Source organism: Bos taurus, chromosome 7 (assembly GCF_002263795.3).
Source record: "Bos taurus isolate L1 Dominette 01449 registration number 42190680 breed Hereford chromosome 7, ARS-UCD2.0, whole genome shotgun sequence".
Classification (NCBI taxonomy): Eukaryota; Metazoa; Chordata; class Mammalia; order Artiodactyla; family Bovidae; genus Bos; species Bos taurus.
This window is the reverse complement of record NC_037334.1, coordinates 43016264-43030628: the sequence shown is the minus strand read 5'-3', so window position 1 is coordinate 43030628 and position 14365 is coordinate 43016264. Positions and strand designations below refer to the sequence as shown.

The window sequence follows — 14365 nt, the reverse complement described above, 5'->3', positions numbered from 1 at the left end:
CCCATGTCAGCAGGGAAGGGAGGGCAGCCCTCTGTCCAGCCACCTGGCCTCTTGCTCCTTCCCACTCTTGGGCCCAACCCCATAGCCCCACCCCCAGGCTGCCCCTTCCAGCACACAGTAGGTGCTCATTTCATCCATGCCAGTACCGTGCTGCACCTCCCTACCCTTGACTGAAAGTGTCAAGACCACGGGAGAGGGGTGGTCAGTCACCCGATCGCAGCCAGGCTGATGTGGAAAGTGACCAATAAAGATGCCGGAAATCATCCGTGTGACGTGTGACTCAGGCACCTACACAGGTATTTTGTCAGGTAGTTCCGCCGCTTGAATGAGTGAACTGACGAATGAATGAATGAATGACGGATGGACGGGGCCGCCCCTCCCTGTCTGAGTGCAGCCGGAGGAGCCAATGGGCAGAGGCAGAGACTGGGGCAGGAGCGCGTCAGCCGGAGTCCAGGACTTCGAGAGCTCCCCCACCTCCCAACCTGAACCAGATCCTGGCGACAGCCCCTCCCCCGCCCAGACCGAGGGAAGCCCTGCGGGCGAGTAATCTGATTCCTCGGGACGCCTGGGAGGAAGTCAGGGGTGAGGGAGGGAGCTGTGTTTTGAGGATGTGCCTTCTCCAGCTCCTGGGTGTGCGGTTGAAAGCGGGGGTTGCTGGGACGTGCCTCCCACTGTCTGCCACACTGCAGACGGAAAATCCAGGTCTAGTTTCCATGCAGAACCTGCTCATGTCCTGGGGGTGGGCCGAGTTATTCTGAGTGTGTGTAGGGGCTGGGTGGTGGTGGTGCTGGAGTCTGCTGAACTGCTTAAGGAAAGTCGTTCCCGGGTTCCGGGGACTCGGCCCAGAGGCACCATGTCAACCCCACCGTCTGTCCAGGGGTGGAGGAGCCATAGATGAACTGGGCACTGTCACCCCCACCTCAACACCTTGCCTCTCTGTCGACCCCCGCTCCGTCAGGAAGGGGGCACTGAGTCCACCTCTCAGCTGCTTGACCTTGGAGGATGCTCCTCTCTGGACCTGGCTCCCTTCATCTCTAAAAAAAAACAGTCCAGAACATCTGTTTTCAGATTGTTGGCGGGGTGGGGCTAGGGCCAGAGTGCTTGGGTTCAAACCCCAGCCCTGCCTATTCTCCCTGTGTGACTTTGAGAGAGTGGCAGAACCTCCCGTGTCCTCTTGTGTCCAGGGCTCTCCCGGAGGTGATGACACTCCTCAACGCCTCTCATATGGTTGCGGCCCAAAGAATCCAGTGCGGGTGTGTCGAACCCCGGCACGTCCCAGCTTAGTCCTTGGGACCTGGAGGGGACGTAGGACACGACCCTAAGTTTACCCTTTGCAGTGTGTGAGCAAGTCCTCTGGGCAAGACTTGCTCCCTGTAAACGGGGGTGGGAAGTGTGCCACATGGGAGCAGGGCCTGGCACAAACCGGGTGGGCGTTGAGGAAATGACTTTCAAATGCCGGGGATGTATAAGGGCCACCAGGATTTTAAGCACCAAGAGGAAAGAAAAAAACCCTACAGTTAAGCCACGACGCCCCATCGGTTTGTAGACACTTCCTGGTTCAGAAGTATTCAGACGCGCACACAGGGGCTCGAGTGCCCCAAAGAGGAAACCGAGGCGCGCCGAGGGGCCCGCAGGGACGGTCCTGGGGTACACGAGCTCCGTCCTCCACGCCCCGTCCTGCCGGCCTGTCCGGCTGCCCCTCACACATTCCTTCGTTTGTTCGTTCTTTCTCCCGACCAGACTCAGACGATCCAATGTGTGGGTGCCCGGGGCGTGCGGCCGGACGCGAACGCTGCGGGGTGACCCCGGACTGGCGATCCCCCGGCCTCAGCTTCCCGTTGGGGGCGGGGGGCGTGCTGGGCGCCGGCGACCCTGCCAGCTCCTAGACCCGCAACCCTCCTCCAGTCGCGGGCAGGTACCTACCCGGTTACCCACGCCCCGCCCCACCCCCGCGGGCCGCGGGCGGGGCGGGGGCAGAGTCCGCCCCCTCCCCAGGCGGCCCCGCCCCGTCCGCCCCTCCCGGGCCCTGCCCCCCCTCATTCCCCCCCCCCCCCCCACTCCCCACCCCCTGGCTGGGCCGGGCTCCGAGGCCATGTGACCCTGCGGCCCAGCCGGTACGCGACGGGACGCGGTGGGACGGGCGCCGGGGGTCGCGGGCGCGGCCCGGGCGGGGGCGGCATGGAGCGGAGGTGGGTCTTCGTACTGCTCGACGTGCTGTGCGTGCTGGTCGGTAAGAGCCTCAGGAGCCTGGGGGCGTGGGGGGACCCCTTCCCGGGCGGCCCTGTCCCCGATCCCCCCGAACTTTTGTAGGACCGGGGGCCCCCACCCCTTGGAGACCTCCGGAGGTGGGCGGAGCCTTGGGTCACCTCCTCGCCCCCTCCACCGGCCCCGACGTCTGCTCGCGCCCTCCCGGGCCTTGGTTTCCCCCGCGGGCCTCCGGTCGGAGGGGTCGGTGCCCCTTGCCCCTCCGCAGCAGCAGGAAGTCGCCTCCGGGGCCGCTCGCCACCCCCACCCCCTCCACCGCCCGCCTCGCCTGGCCAGGCCGGGCTGGTGATTCACGCGGGCGGCGGCCGGGTGGGGCAGTCAGGGCGGGGGGCGCGGCCGCGGGGCGCCCCTGTAGGCCCTCCGCCGCGCGCCAGGCTCGGGTCGGCTGGTTTTGGGAGGGCGGAGCCCCGGCCGGGGGCGCCCGGGCTGTGGTGGGATTCGAACACTCGCCCTCCGGTCTCGGGCCTGGGAGAGCTGGGAGAGAGTCCGGGAGAGAAACCGGGCCCCCGGCTGTTGTCGAACGGGGGGCCTCGGGGTGGCGCGAATCAAACCTGTCGGGCGGGTTTGCGGGCCAGTTTGGGGGAAGGGGCAGCCCCAGCCCCCTCTGCCCCACCCCACCCCCCCCAGGGGCTCGGAAACAAAGGCTGAGTGTTTGCTCCGGGGCTGTGCGGACAATGGCCCCGGAATTCTACCCCTGCGCTGGGAGGGGCCCCTCCAGCCTCAACTGCCCTCCCCCCAGTCTGGTTCCTGCGCCTCCGCTGGGACGGGAGGGGTCTGCCCTGGCTGCAGGCCGAGGCAGTGCCTGCCCCCAAATTCCAGAAGTGACCCCTTTTGGGAAGGGCCAGGTGGCAGCTGGAAGTCCTGGGAGAGGGGGTTGTGTGTGTCTGCCCACCTTGGGCATCCTTTCCTGAGCACGTCTTTAATCATTTTTGTGGCACTTACTGTATACCAGACACTATGACGCCTGTGATAATTAAACCTTTTCCTCCAGTCAGCCTGTGAGGGGGTGCTGCTGTGTCCCCCAGTTTCCACCCAGGGATGTTTGGCTTCCCTCTGGAGGTCACACAGCCAGGGGTGACTGAGTAGAGATTAGGTTGGGTGGGGTTGCCCGTGTGCCAGGGACTGGGGCCCAGGCGGACCCAGCTCCCAGTCTAGAAGCTTCAGTGCAGCAGCAGTTCAGTTTTAGATGGTGACAGGGCCCCGAGGGAAACACGGGGGTCGACACCAGGTCAGGAAGGCTCTGGCGTGTCTGCCGTGGGGACACCTGAGCCGGAGCGGCTCAGGCAGAGGGAGGCAGCGGACTCCTGAATCCCAGGAGAGCCTGGTCCCAGTTCTGACCCTGGAGATTAGGATCTCCAGGGGAAAGGGCTGGGCCTGGGGGACGGGAGTTGGAGGTTGACTCACTGCCCCCCTGCTATGGGAGCCCCTGCTCTGCTCAGGCCCTGCGAGTGGGGTTCGACTTGGTTTCTCAGCCTCTTCTAGCCCCCTTCCCCACCCCTGCAGGGCTCTGCTCCTCAGCCTCTCTGTCTCCAGCCTGCTCCCTCTGCTCACCCCACCTTGCTCCCCCCAGCACTCGGCTTTCCAGACTCTCCAGCCTTTGTTCTGGCCGCCCCTCTGGGGGTGCTCTTCCCCAGATGTCCTCTGAATTTCGAAGCCACCTTCCCCATGTGTCCTGCCCAACACTCCACTGACAGCCACGGTCACCTCCCAGTCTTGCCATGCCTGTTATTTTTATTCCCAGCCCCTCAGCTCCATGAGCCAGACCTCTGTGTTCTTCATCGAGCCTTTCCCAGCACCAGCACCATCATGGGTGGTCCCCAGGGCCCTGAACTTGACCTTTGGAAGGGGGTGTGGCCCTGCCCTCCCCTTGCTCTGGTCACACCCTTTTTCACGTCACCTGCTCTGCCAGGGCCAAAGGGCACCCTGCTTGGGTTTGTCTCTGTGCTCCCACCCTGGGGTGGCGGGGAGCCCTGTGCCCCAGGCCGCCCTTGGCTCCTGGGGCCTCTGGACTCCGGGGCTGCGGCTGTGCCAGGCAGGGTCTGGTCATGACTTGTGACTCCTGAATGTACCTTTGGACTGAGCTCCCTGGCCTGGGCCGGGGCTGTCCGGTCCCTGTGTGGCTGGCTCAGGGACAGCATGTGGATACAGATGTCTCACCAGGTGTTCCTGGTCTGTGGCCAACCCTAGAACAACAAGCAGGGCATTCTCATTTTGTGTGTATGTGTGCTAAGTCACTTAAGTAGTGTCCGATTCTTTGCAACCCTATGGACGGTAGCCTGCCAGGCTCCTCTGTCCATGGGATTCTCCAGGCAGGAATACTGGAGTGGGTTGCCATGCCCTCCTCCAAGGGATCTTCCCAACCCAGGGATCGATCCGAAGTCTCTATATCTCCTGCATTGGCAGGTGAGTTTTTTACCACTAGCACCACCTGGGAAGACACTTACCTCTGCCAGGCCCCACCTGAGAAGGCTCCAGAGATAGTCCTTGATGATGGCAGGCCCTCCAGGTGCTCACTGTGGGGAGCAGTGTCTGGGGAGTCATTCAGGGATCACAGGGTGATTGCAGATTACACAAAGTGAGGACCCTGGAGAAAGGCTGTGAGAGGGGCCCCAGGAGTGGGGCGGTCAATGGGGCAGACGGGAGTCAGTCAGAACTGTTCTGGGCAGCCAGTGCGCTGTGAGCAGAGGCCCGGCTGGCTGCCTGCTGGCTTTGGGTGAAGGGCAGAGTGGAGGAGGCTGGAGAGAAGCAAGGGGTGGGAGAGGGTGGGCGGTGTGCAGAGGGTGGATGCTTGGCCTGGGCAGGACCTGAGTGTTGATCTGATGATGAAGGGGAATCACAAGGGGTTTTAACCAGGGTGGCGACCTCTCATTTACCATGAGGAAAGCTCCTCCTGACTGTCGGGTGGGCAGGGAGGTGAGGAGACCCGGAGGGAGGCCGAGGCCGGGTCCAGGTGCCGGATGAAGGCACAGCTGAGTGTGGGGCTCAGCTGGGGAGCAGCTGTGGGGAGCACCTCATGGCTACAGGCTTCCTCTCCTCCCACGCCCCCAGCCGCTCTGCCCTGCGCCATCCTGACGTTCGTCAACACTCCGTACAAGCGAGGTTTCTACTGTGGAGATGACTCCATCCGATACCCCTACCGTCCAGACACCATCACCCATGGGCTCATGGCCGGGGTCATCATCACAGCCACTGTCATCCTTGTAAGGCAGGAGGGTGTGCGGGGTGGCAGCTGGGGCGTTGGCAGGTCCAGTCCTGCTTGGGGTGGCGTTTGTGCGGAAGAGAGCCCTCTTGGGTCCCCAGTTCCCCAGTGACCTCAGAGAGGCTGGGAACCCTGAAGACCCTGGCTGCTGCCTGCAGGTGTCGGCTGGGGAAGCCTACCTGGTGTACACGGACCGCCTCTACTCCCGCTCTGATTTCAACAACTACCTGGCCGCCCTCTACAAGGTGGTGGGGACGTTCCTGTTTGGGGCAGCAGTGAGCCAGTCCCTGACAGACCTGGCCAAGTACATGACCGGCCGCCTGCGGCCCAACTTCCTGGCTGTGTGTGACCCTGACTGGAGCCGCGTCAACTGCTCGGCGTATGTGCAGGTGGAGGTGTGCAGGGGGAGCTCTGCTAACGTCACGGAGTCCAGGTGGGCAGTGCTTGGACCACAGATGCCCCGCCCGGGGAGGAGGGTGGGGGTTGCAGAAGGGCCCTCAGGAGCTGTGTATTGCAGGGTGAGCTGCCAGGTTGAGAAGGTGGAGAGAATGGGCAGGAGCAAGGCCTGGAGGTGCCTGTACTTGCATCATACCAGCAAGGAGCTTAGCTGGGGCTGGGGTATCTGGCCCTGGGGCAGAGCAGGAGGTGTCAGGAGGGGTGACCCACCTCCCCGAAATGTCAGGTCCCCACCCTCACGTTCTGCTCTGTCCTCTCACCATCTCTACTGGTGAACTTTTCATTTGATTGATGTCTATTTTCCTTCTTTAAAAAATTTAATAAAATTCCCCAAACATAAAATCCACCAATTTAACCATCTTGATATGCACAATTTGTTGGTTTCTAGTGCATTCCCAGGTGCGCATCCGTCTCCCTCTAATATTCTAGAATATTTTCATCACACACACACAAAGCCCATGAGCTGTCACCCCCACCCCAGCCCCTGACAACCAGGAACCCACTCTGTGTTTTTGGCTCGGCTTGTTTTGAACATTTCCTATCTGTGGAATCACGCCCTCTGTCCTTTCAGATCTGGATTCTGCAGTGTTTCCAAGTTAAGGTGCTTGCATCTTTGTTGTTATATCTCTGAATGGATTGATCCTTTTCTCACAGTGAATGTCCTTTGTCTTGTTATTTGTTTTCTATATATTATATCTTTTAAAAAGAATTTCTCCATTCCTGCTTTTTTCCCCATTACTGCTTTTTCTGTTCATAGGTGCTTACTGTGCAAAACGTTTGCAGCCATGTGTCTCCACCCCCTTATGAGGTTATTGTCACAGATTTTATCTTTATACATCATGTTCTCATCAACATAGATTCATAATAAATGTTTTATATGGTTTTAAAAAAATGAAGCTATATTTGCCATGTTAAGTCACCTCAGTTTTGTCTGACTCTTTGCGACCCAATGGGCTGGTAGCCCACCAGGCTCCTCTGTCCATGGGATTTCCCAGGCAAGAATACTGGAGTGTGTTCCCATGTCCTTCTCCAAGGGATCTTCCCGACCAAGGGATTGAACCCAGTCTCCTGCATTGCAGGCAGATTCTTATACCCACTGAGCCACCAAGGAAACCCTGTCCTCCAGGGGATCTACCCAACTCAGGGATCGAACCCGCGTCTCTTATGTCTCCTGCATTGGCAGGTGGGTTCTTTACCACTAGTGCCACCTGGGAAGCCCATAGTTGCCACATTGTATTACTTTCAGATGGATAGCATAATAATGTGATATCTACTGCGGAATCATCCAGTTAGTCTAGTTTTTTTTCTTTAGCTGATTTTTTCTTTTCTAAATCATGTAGGGAAATATAGGATTATACACCAGAATACATTCACGCTGCTGTTTATGTTTTGTAATTACTTTTACTGGTGTCTTTTGTGTCTTTTTTGTAGATTTGAGTTACTGACTAGTATCCTTCATTCCTCCATGGAAGACTCCTTTTAGCATTTCTCATAGAGCTTGTAGGCATATCAGCTATGGATTTTATTGGTTCTTGTTTGTTTGGAAATGTCTAAACTTCTTTTTATTTTTACAGGATCATTTTGCCACATGTAGAATTCATGATTCACAGGGTTTTCTCTTTCAGTACTTGAAATCCTTCTGGCCTCCATGGTTTCTGATGGGAAATTAGCTGTTCATCTTATTGAGGATTTCTTGTACACAACGAATGCCTTCCCTTGCAGCTCTTGAGATCTTTACCATCTTTTGGTAGCTTGACTGTGCTGTGCGGTCTTAGAGTTTATCCTGTTTGGAGTTCATTGAGCCTTTGGGGTGTGTGGATGGATGTTTGTCATCAAACGTGGGAAGTTATTAGGCATTTCCTCTTGAAATATTCTTTCTGCCCCTTTCTCTGTTCTCCTTTTGGGACTTCTGTTGTACATATGTTGGTACATTGGATGGTGTTCCACAAGACTGAAGTTCATTGAACTGTCTCCATTCCTTTCATTTTTTGTTCCTTAGACCAAAAGTCTTAATTGACCTGTCTCCGTGTTCACATGCTCTTCTGTCTGCACAGTCTGCTTTTGAGCCCCTCTGGTGATTTCATCTTCCACATACTATAGTTTTGAACTCCAGAATTTCTATTTGATTCCTTCTTAAAACTTCTGTTTCTTTTTGGTACTCTTCTATTAGGTCAGACATCATTCTCACTTTAGCTCTCTGAACATATTTTAAATGGCAGATTAAAAGTCTTTATCTACCAAACTTAAAAAAAAAAGCCTTTATCTAGTAAGTCTGATATCTGAGTCTCTTAGCGACTGCTTCTAGTAAAAGACTTTTCCCCCTGGGCATTTCGCACATTTCTTTGTGCATCTATTATAAATATTTATTGTTATTGAAAACTTGGCGCTTTTTTTTTTGGTTTGTTTTACATAAATATATTTAAACTGTTTATTTATTTACTTATTTTGCTGCACCAGGTCTATCTTAGTTGTAGCATGTGGGATCTAGATCCCTGACCAAGGATGGAACTGGGCTGCCTGCACTGGGAGTTGGGAGGCTTAGCCACTGGATCACCAGGGAAGTCCCTGGGCAGTTTTCTTTAAATTAATTAATTAATTTTAATTGGAGGATAATTATAATATTGTGATGGTTTTTGCCATACATCAACATGAATTGGCTACAGGTATACATATGTCCCCTTTCCCTGAGCATTTTTAATGTTATAATGCAGCATACATGCATATAATGTAGCATACATCTGGAAACCAGATTCTTCTGTTGTTTTTGTTGTTTGTTGTCATTGGTTGTTTGCTAGGTAAGTGTTCTGAACTAATTTTGTAAAGTCTTTGTTCTTTGTCATGAGTGGCCGTGAAGTTGTGCTGTTAGCTGAGTGATAAGCTAGTGAGTAAACAGATATGTCCTTAAATACCTGGATCCACGTAAGACAAGTTTTCATTTTACAGATGGGCTTTGTGCGCTGTGTGGGGTACGTGAATGTTGAGGTATGTGTGTGTTGGGGTACATGTGCCATGTGAGGTACATCTGCTATGTTGGGGTCTGTGTACTGGGGTGTGTGTATGTTGGAGTAGGTGTGCTGTGGGGGGTACTTGTGCCATGTTGTTTTATGTATGCTGAGTTGTGGTAGTGTGTGTTGGAGTAAGTGTGCTGTGTGGGGTATGTGTGTGTTGGGGTGAGTTGCTGTGTTGGGGTACATTGCTGTGTTGGGGTATATATGCCGTGTGGGGTACGTGTGTGTTGGGGTTTGTGTGCTGTGTTGGGGTACGTGTGCCCTATGGATATGTGTGTTTTGAGGTATGTGTGCTGTGTGGGTACATGTATATGTTAGGGTACATGTGCCATGTGGGCTGTGTCAATTGACACGTCTGCGAGTTGGCCAGAGCGGAGAGAGGAGCACCTTGGCAGGTCTTTGCTGATGGGCCCAGCCTGGCCCCTGGATTCCCAGCCTCATTCTGCAGAGCAGCTCACCCTGGCCTTTCCTCTCGGCGTCTTGGCTAGCCTTCCTGTCCTGCATTTACTGCCCCAGGCAGTGGTGACTGTTGCATTTGCTGTCAGTGTTTATGGCCAGTGCTCCAGGGAGGCACTGGTCAGGACCGTACAGTCTCAGGCATTGGGAGGTAGGTCTGCTCCTTTCTCTGGTTCACATGCCACCGCCAGTCTGGCTCTGACCATTGTCAGTTTTCCAGTCTCTTTCATGGGGTGGGGTCTCTCAATCTGCCATTTTCTTTCTTGTCCATTGATGTCCTTTGTTGCTGTTCAGTTGCTCAATTGTGTCTGACTCCTCATGACCCCATGGACTGCACCATACCAGGCTTCCCTGTCCTTCACCATCTCCTGGAGCTTGCTCAAACTCATGTCCACTGAGTCGGCGATGTCATCCGGCAGTCTCATTTTCTGTCGTCCCCTTCTCCTCCTGCCTTCAATCTTTCCCAGAATCAGGGTCTTTTCTAGTGAGTTGGCTCTTTGCATCAGGTGGCCAAAGAACTGCAGCTTCAGCTTCAACATCAGTCCTTCCAGTGAATATTCAGGGTTGATTTCCTTTAGGATTGACTGGTTTGATCTCCTTGCGGTCCACAGGACTCTCAAGAGTCTTCTCTAGCACCACAGTTCAAAAGCATCAATTTTTCGGTGCCCAGCCTTCTTAATGGTCCAACTCACATCCATACTTGACTACTGGAAAAACCATAGCTTTTACTGTGCAGACATTTGTTGGCACAGTGATGTCTCTGCTTTTTAATATGTGTAGGTGTTTTAATATGTGTAGGTTTGTCATAGCTTTTCTTCCAAGGAGCAAGTGTCTTTTAATTTCATGGCTGCAGTCACCGTCCTCAGTGATTTTAGAGCCCAAGAAAATAAAGTCTGTCACTGTTTCCATTTTTCCCCCATCTATTTGTCATGAAGTGATGGGACCAGATGCCATGATCTTTGTATTTTGAGTGTTGAGTTTTAAGCCAGCCTTTTCACTCTCCTCTTTCACCTTCATCAAGAGGCTCTTTAGTTCCTCTTCACTTTCTGCCATGAGGGTGGTGTCATCTGCTTATCTGAGGTTATTGATATTTCTCCTGGCAGTCTTGATTCCAGCTTGAGCTTCTTCCAGCCTGTCATTTCGCATGTTGTACTCTGCATATAAGTTAAATAAGCAAGGAGACAATATGCAGCCTTGACTTACTCCTTTGATGTCCTTTGTTAAAACTTGAAATTCTATAAAAAGAAAATGCAAACCTTATATCAGTGAGCACAGGTGGAAAATAATCTTGAGAAGAAACACAGTGAAAGTGGAACTGCTGTCTGGACCCAGTTGTGGGTCCTGGGTTCTGCCTTCAGGGCCTGAAGCAGCTTCGTGGTGATGCCTTAAAGCCCATGAGACTTGACCACATGGTCAGAAAATTGGAAAGGGAAGGACTGAGGGCATCCAGCACTCTCCATGTTTTTACATAAAGTCCTGGACCCTGGGGGGCGAGGCGGGGGCCGGGTGTCTGGAGGCTGAGGACAGAGTAAATCCTCTGGCTGCCCTCTCCACACCACTCCATGACCCCACCACCCTCTGTCTCTCAGGTTGTCCTTCTACTCCGGACACTCCTCCTTTGGCATGTACTGCATGGTATTCTTGGCGGTGAGTCTGCTGTATGTGACTGGCGTGTTGTGGCCGTGGCCAGCCCTTCCCTGGGCCTTGGGAGAGCCAGGGCGGAGGTGGAGGTTCTGGCATGTTGATAAAAACTGGGGGCCCCGTGTCTGGGGATTCTAGGCTTGTGGCCCCAGGGTTGCCGTCCACGTGGCGGGCAAGGTGGGCCTGGTGGGTGCCCGACTGACTCTGCTCTCGGACCGCAGCTCTACGTGCAGGCCCGGCTCTGCTGGAAGTGGGCACGGCTGCTGCGGCCCACCGTTCAGTTCTTCCTGGTAGCCTTCGCCCTGTACGTGGGCTACACCCGCGTTTCTGACCACAAACACCACTGGAGTGACGTTCTCGTCGGCCTCCTGCAGGGGGCGCTGGTGGCCAGCCTCACTGTGAGCTCCCAGGCCCTGAACCCCTGCCCTGACCAGAGACCCCACTCTGGGACCCCTGCCCTCTCTGGGCTGCCTCTCCAAGACCCTTGCCCTGTGCTCCCATCTTCCCTTAAGACCCCAACTCTGCTCTCTCATTGATCCCCCCAGAGGCCCTTCAACTCCTGGGCTCCCCTGCCCCACTGTGCCCAGCCTGCCTGGCCTGTCTTGTTCCCACCCAAGCAGCTCCTGCCTCCCTCTTCTCTGCCAGGTCCGGTACATCTCCGACTTCTTCAAAGCTCGGCCCCCGCAGCACTGCCCAGAAGAGGAGGACCTGGAACGGAAGCCCAGCCTGTCGCTGACGCTGGCCCTGGGCGAGACTGACTGCAACCACTACGGGTACCCTGTGTCTTCCTCCTGAGGCCGGAGCTGCATCCAGCTGGGGCTCTGGTGGGGGCAGCGTGTCCATGGTCCCGGCAGGCCCCTCACTTAGCATGGTGGTGAGAGCCCTGCACAGGCCCCAGGCTGGATCCTGGCAGGGGCTCCACTAACTCCACCTTCTGTGCACTGGACCAGGGGTCTGAGGATGCCTGGGGCAGCCCTAGCATTTGGAGGGGAACGCTTCCTCGGAGCCCCCATCTTTTGTTGGCTTAGGGAAGGGACTGAGAGATCCTGACGGATGCTGTTTTTGTAAAATGTAATGTATACGTGGATTTTTAGTAAAATAGGGCATTTGCTTGATGAATGTTATCAGTACCTGTTTCTTGTGGCCGTTCTGAGGACTCTGTTCCTACAGCAGGGGTTGGGGGGGGTGCTTGCTGGTCGGGGGCTCAGCTGAGCCCAGGTGTGGGCATAGCTGGGTGGGTCAGCCATGCCTGGGTTGCTACTCTGGTCTTATGGGAGGGAGGTAAGTGGAAGGAAAGCTGACTGCCAGACTGGTCCAGTCTTCTGCAGGCCCATGCTAAGGTTGGGGTCACCCTGCAGAGGGAGGGAGCCCTGAACAAAAGGTACCTGCTCTTGTTTGGCCCCCAAGGCCTGAGAGGCTAGGAGAGTCCTGAGTCCTGGTTGGGCGGAGAAGTGTCTCCACAGTAAGGATGTGTCTGCTGGGGGACCCGGAGCAGGCCAGAGATTTGGATGTGGGTAGGAGAATTGATGCTTTTGAACTGTGGTGTTGGAGAAAACTTTTGAGAGTCCCTTGGACTGCAAGGAGATCCAACCAGTCCATTCTAAAGGAGATCAGTCCTGGGTGTTCTTTGGAAGGACTGATGGTAAAGCTGAAACTCCAATACTTTGGCCACCTCATGCGAAGAGTTGACTCTTTGGAAAAGACTCTGATGCTGGGAGGGATTGGGGGCAAGAGGAGAAGGGGATGACAGAGGATGAGATGGCTGGGTGGCATCACCAAGTCGATGGACATGAGTTTGAGTGAACTCCGGGAGTTGGTGATGGACAGGGAGGCCTGGTGTGCTGCAATTCATGGAGTCACAAAGAGTCAGACATGGCTGAGTGACTGAACTGAACTGAGGAGCATGGCCAGCACCCCAGAGATGACTGTGTGCAGGGCTATGCCCAGGTCCAGTGAGGGGGCAGTACCCCATTCTGCCAGGGTTGTTATGTGGAAGATGACATGTGCTGTTTGGGCCTGGAGCAGGCTCCTTGTCCCGTTTCTGCTCAGGGATATATGCACCCCCTTCCCACCCAGGCCTCAGAGTCACTCCCCTTTAATGACCGGGACCCCTGCTCCCCAATTGTCCCATCTCAGCAGTGCCCACCTGCAGCTGAGCCCCTGGAGTTCCCAGTCCCCCAACTCCCTCAGTCAAGCTGACTCTGCCCCTCCTGCTACATGGACCCTGTGTACGTAGCCCCTGCGCCCTCTGCCTTGGAATGGGAACCCCTCCCTCACCGTCCACATCAGTGAATGTCAGGGAAGCAGCACAGATATGGCCACAAACACACCTCAAAAAGGGAAAATGGGTTTGAAAGCTCTGTGGGGGAGACTTCATAATTGGGAAAAATTTAGAGAATGGGCAGTAGAGGGAAGTGTGGGCCCGAGTGGGAGTCGGGAAGTGAAGCAGACAGCGAGGACTCCCGGCGCCAGGAAGGTGTCCTAGGTGACACTGGAGCTTCTGGGCCTGGCCGCCGATGGGCCAGTGTCCCTGAAACTTTCTGAGCAGACAGAGCTCATCTGTGCAGTCACAGTGTAAGTAGGAAGTTTAATCTTCATCAAAGGTCTGAGCAAAATGGGTGGTTTCTTTCTAAGTGTCTGTTTCCATTTTATCTGCACCTAGAACCCATCTTATTCTGAAGCCCTTGCAGGACTGAGCAGGATAATTTAATGCTTGGAGGCAGACATGGAGCCTAGCAGCCCTCCCTGGAGATGAAGAACTCCATTGCCCCGATGACCTTGAGGAGCAGAAGCGCAGGAGGAGGGAGATGAGAGTATGCTTCTTGGCCTTGACTCTGGGAGGGTCTCGGGCTCAACAAAGACCCTAAGGAACCACAGCGTGAGAGCAGAGGAGAGTCCATCCCCAAAGGGTCTTCAGGCAGCTCACAGCCCTTGGGAGGTGGTGCATGCACTGGCTGCATCTTATTGAGAAGAGCAGAGATGCTCTGTCTCAGGTTCACTGTTTCTTACAAATCCAGGCATCCGTATATGATCACACTGAAACACTGGGACATATTGCTACACCCAGACAGAGCTGTGGGAAGCTCTTATGTGTAATCTGAGGTTTATGCTCCTTATGGTTCTACAGCAAAAATTGTACTTTTCTTTTTTCCTCTCTATACAGTGGGGGATGGTGGTGGTGGTATTTAGTTGATTCTCATGGGCAGCTCCTAGATTCTTAGCCAGGTAAATATCATTTCTCATGGTATGCTCTCCATGTTCAATATCCCCCTAACCATCAGTTGTTAATAGGCTTTGGAAAACCCCTCCTAGCTTGAGTATTGAACCATATGCAGGAATT

The 14365-nt window shown here is 55.0% G+C and overlaps 1 protein-coding gene across 3 annotated transcripts; it reads left to right on the top strand.

The window, feature by feature from the left end:
- The first annotated feature begins 2092 nt into the window (after positions 1-2092).
- Positions 2093-12152, top strand: PLPP2 (phospholipid phosphatase 2). Of its 3 annotated transcripts, none has more exons than XM_010807221.4 (6): positions 2093-2189; positions 5314-5465; positions 5623-5897; positions 10974-11031; positions 11247-11423; positions 11671-12140. In XM_010807221.4, the coding sequence occupies exons 2-6, from the start codon at positions 5430-5432 to the stop codon at positions 11818-11820; spliced, it is 696 nt and encodes a 231-aa protein (XP_010805523.1). In that variant the 5' UTR covers positions 2093-2189; positions 5314-5429; the 3' UTR covers positions 11821-12140. The 3 variants fall into 3 exon arrangements, with proteins under 3 accessions (XP_010805523.1, NP_001039355.1, XP_059743948.1); NM_001045890.1 differs by having other exon boundaries at positions 2115-2230; positions 11671-12152; XM_059887965.1 differs by lacking the exons at positions 2093-2189; positions 11247-11423 and adding an exon at positions 2933-4668.
- The last annotated feature ends 2213 nt before the right edge of the window (positions 12153-14365 follow it).

Excerpts from the sequence above, each read along its gene's own strand:
- PLPP2 (NM_001045890.1), top strand. The coding sequence starts at position 2,179 with ATGGAGCGGAGGTGGGTCTTCGTACTGCTCGACGTGCTGTGCGTGCTG. Across the intron at positions 2,231-5,313 it reads CGTGCTGTGCGTGCTGGTCG|CCGCTCTGCCCTGCGCCATC; the intron begins GTAAGAGCCTCA and ends CCACGCCCCCAG. Across the intron at positions 5,898-10,973 it reads GCTAACGTCACGGAGTCCAG|GTTGTCCTTCTACTCCGGAC; the intron begins GTGGGCAGTGCT and ends TCTGTCTCTCAG.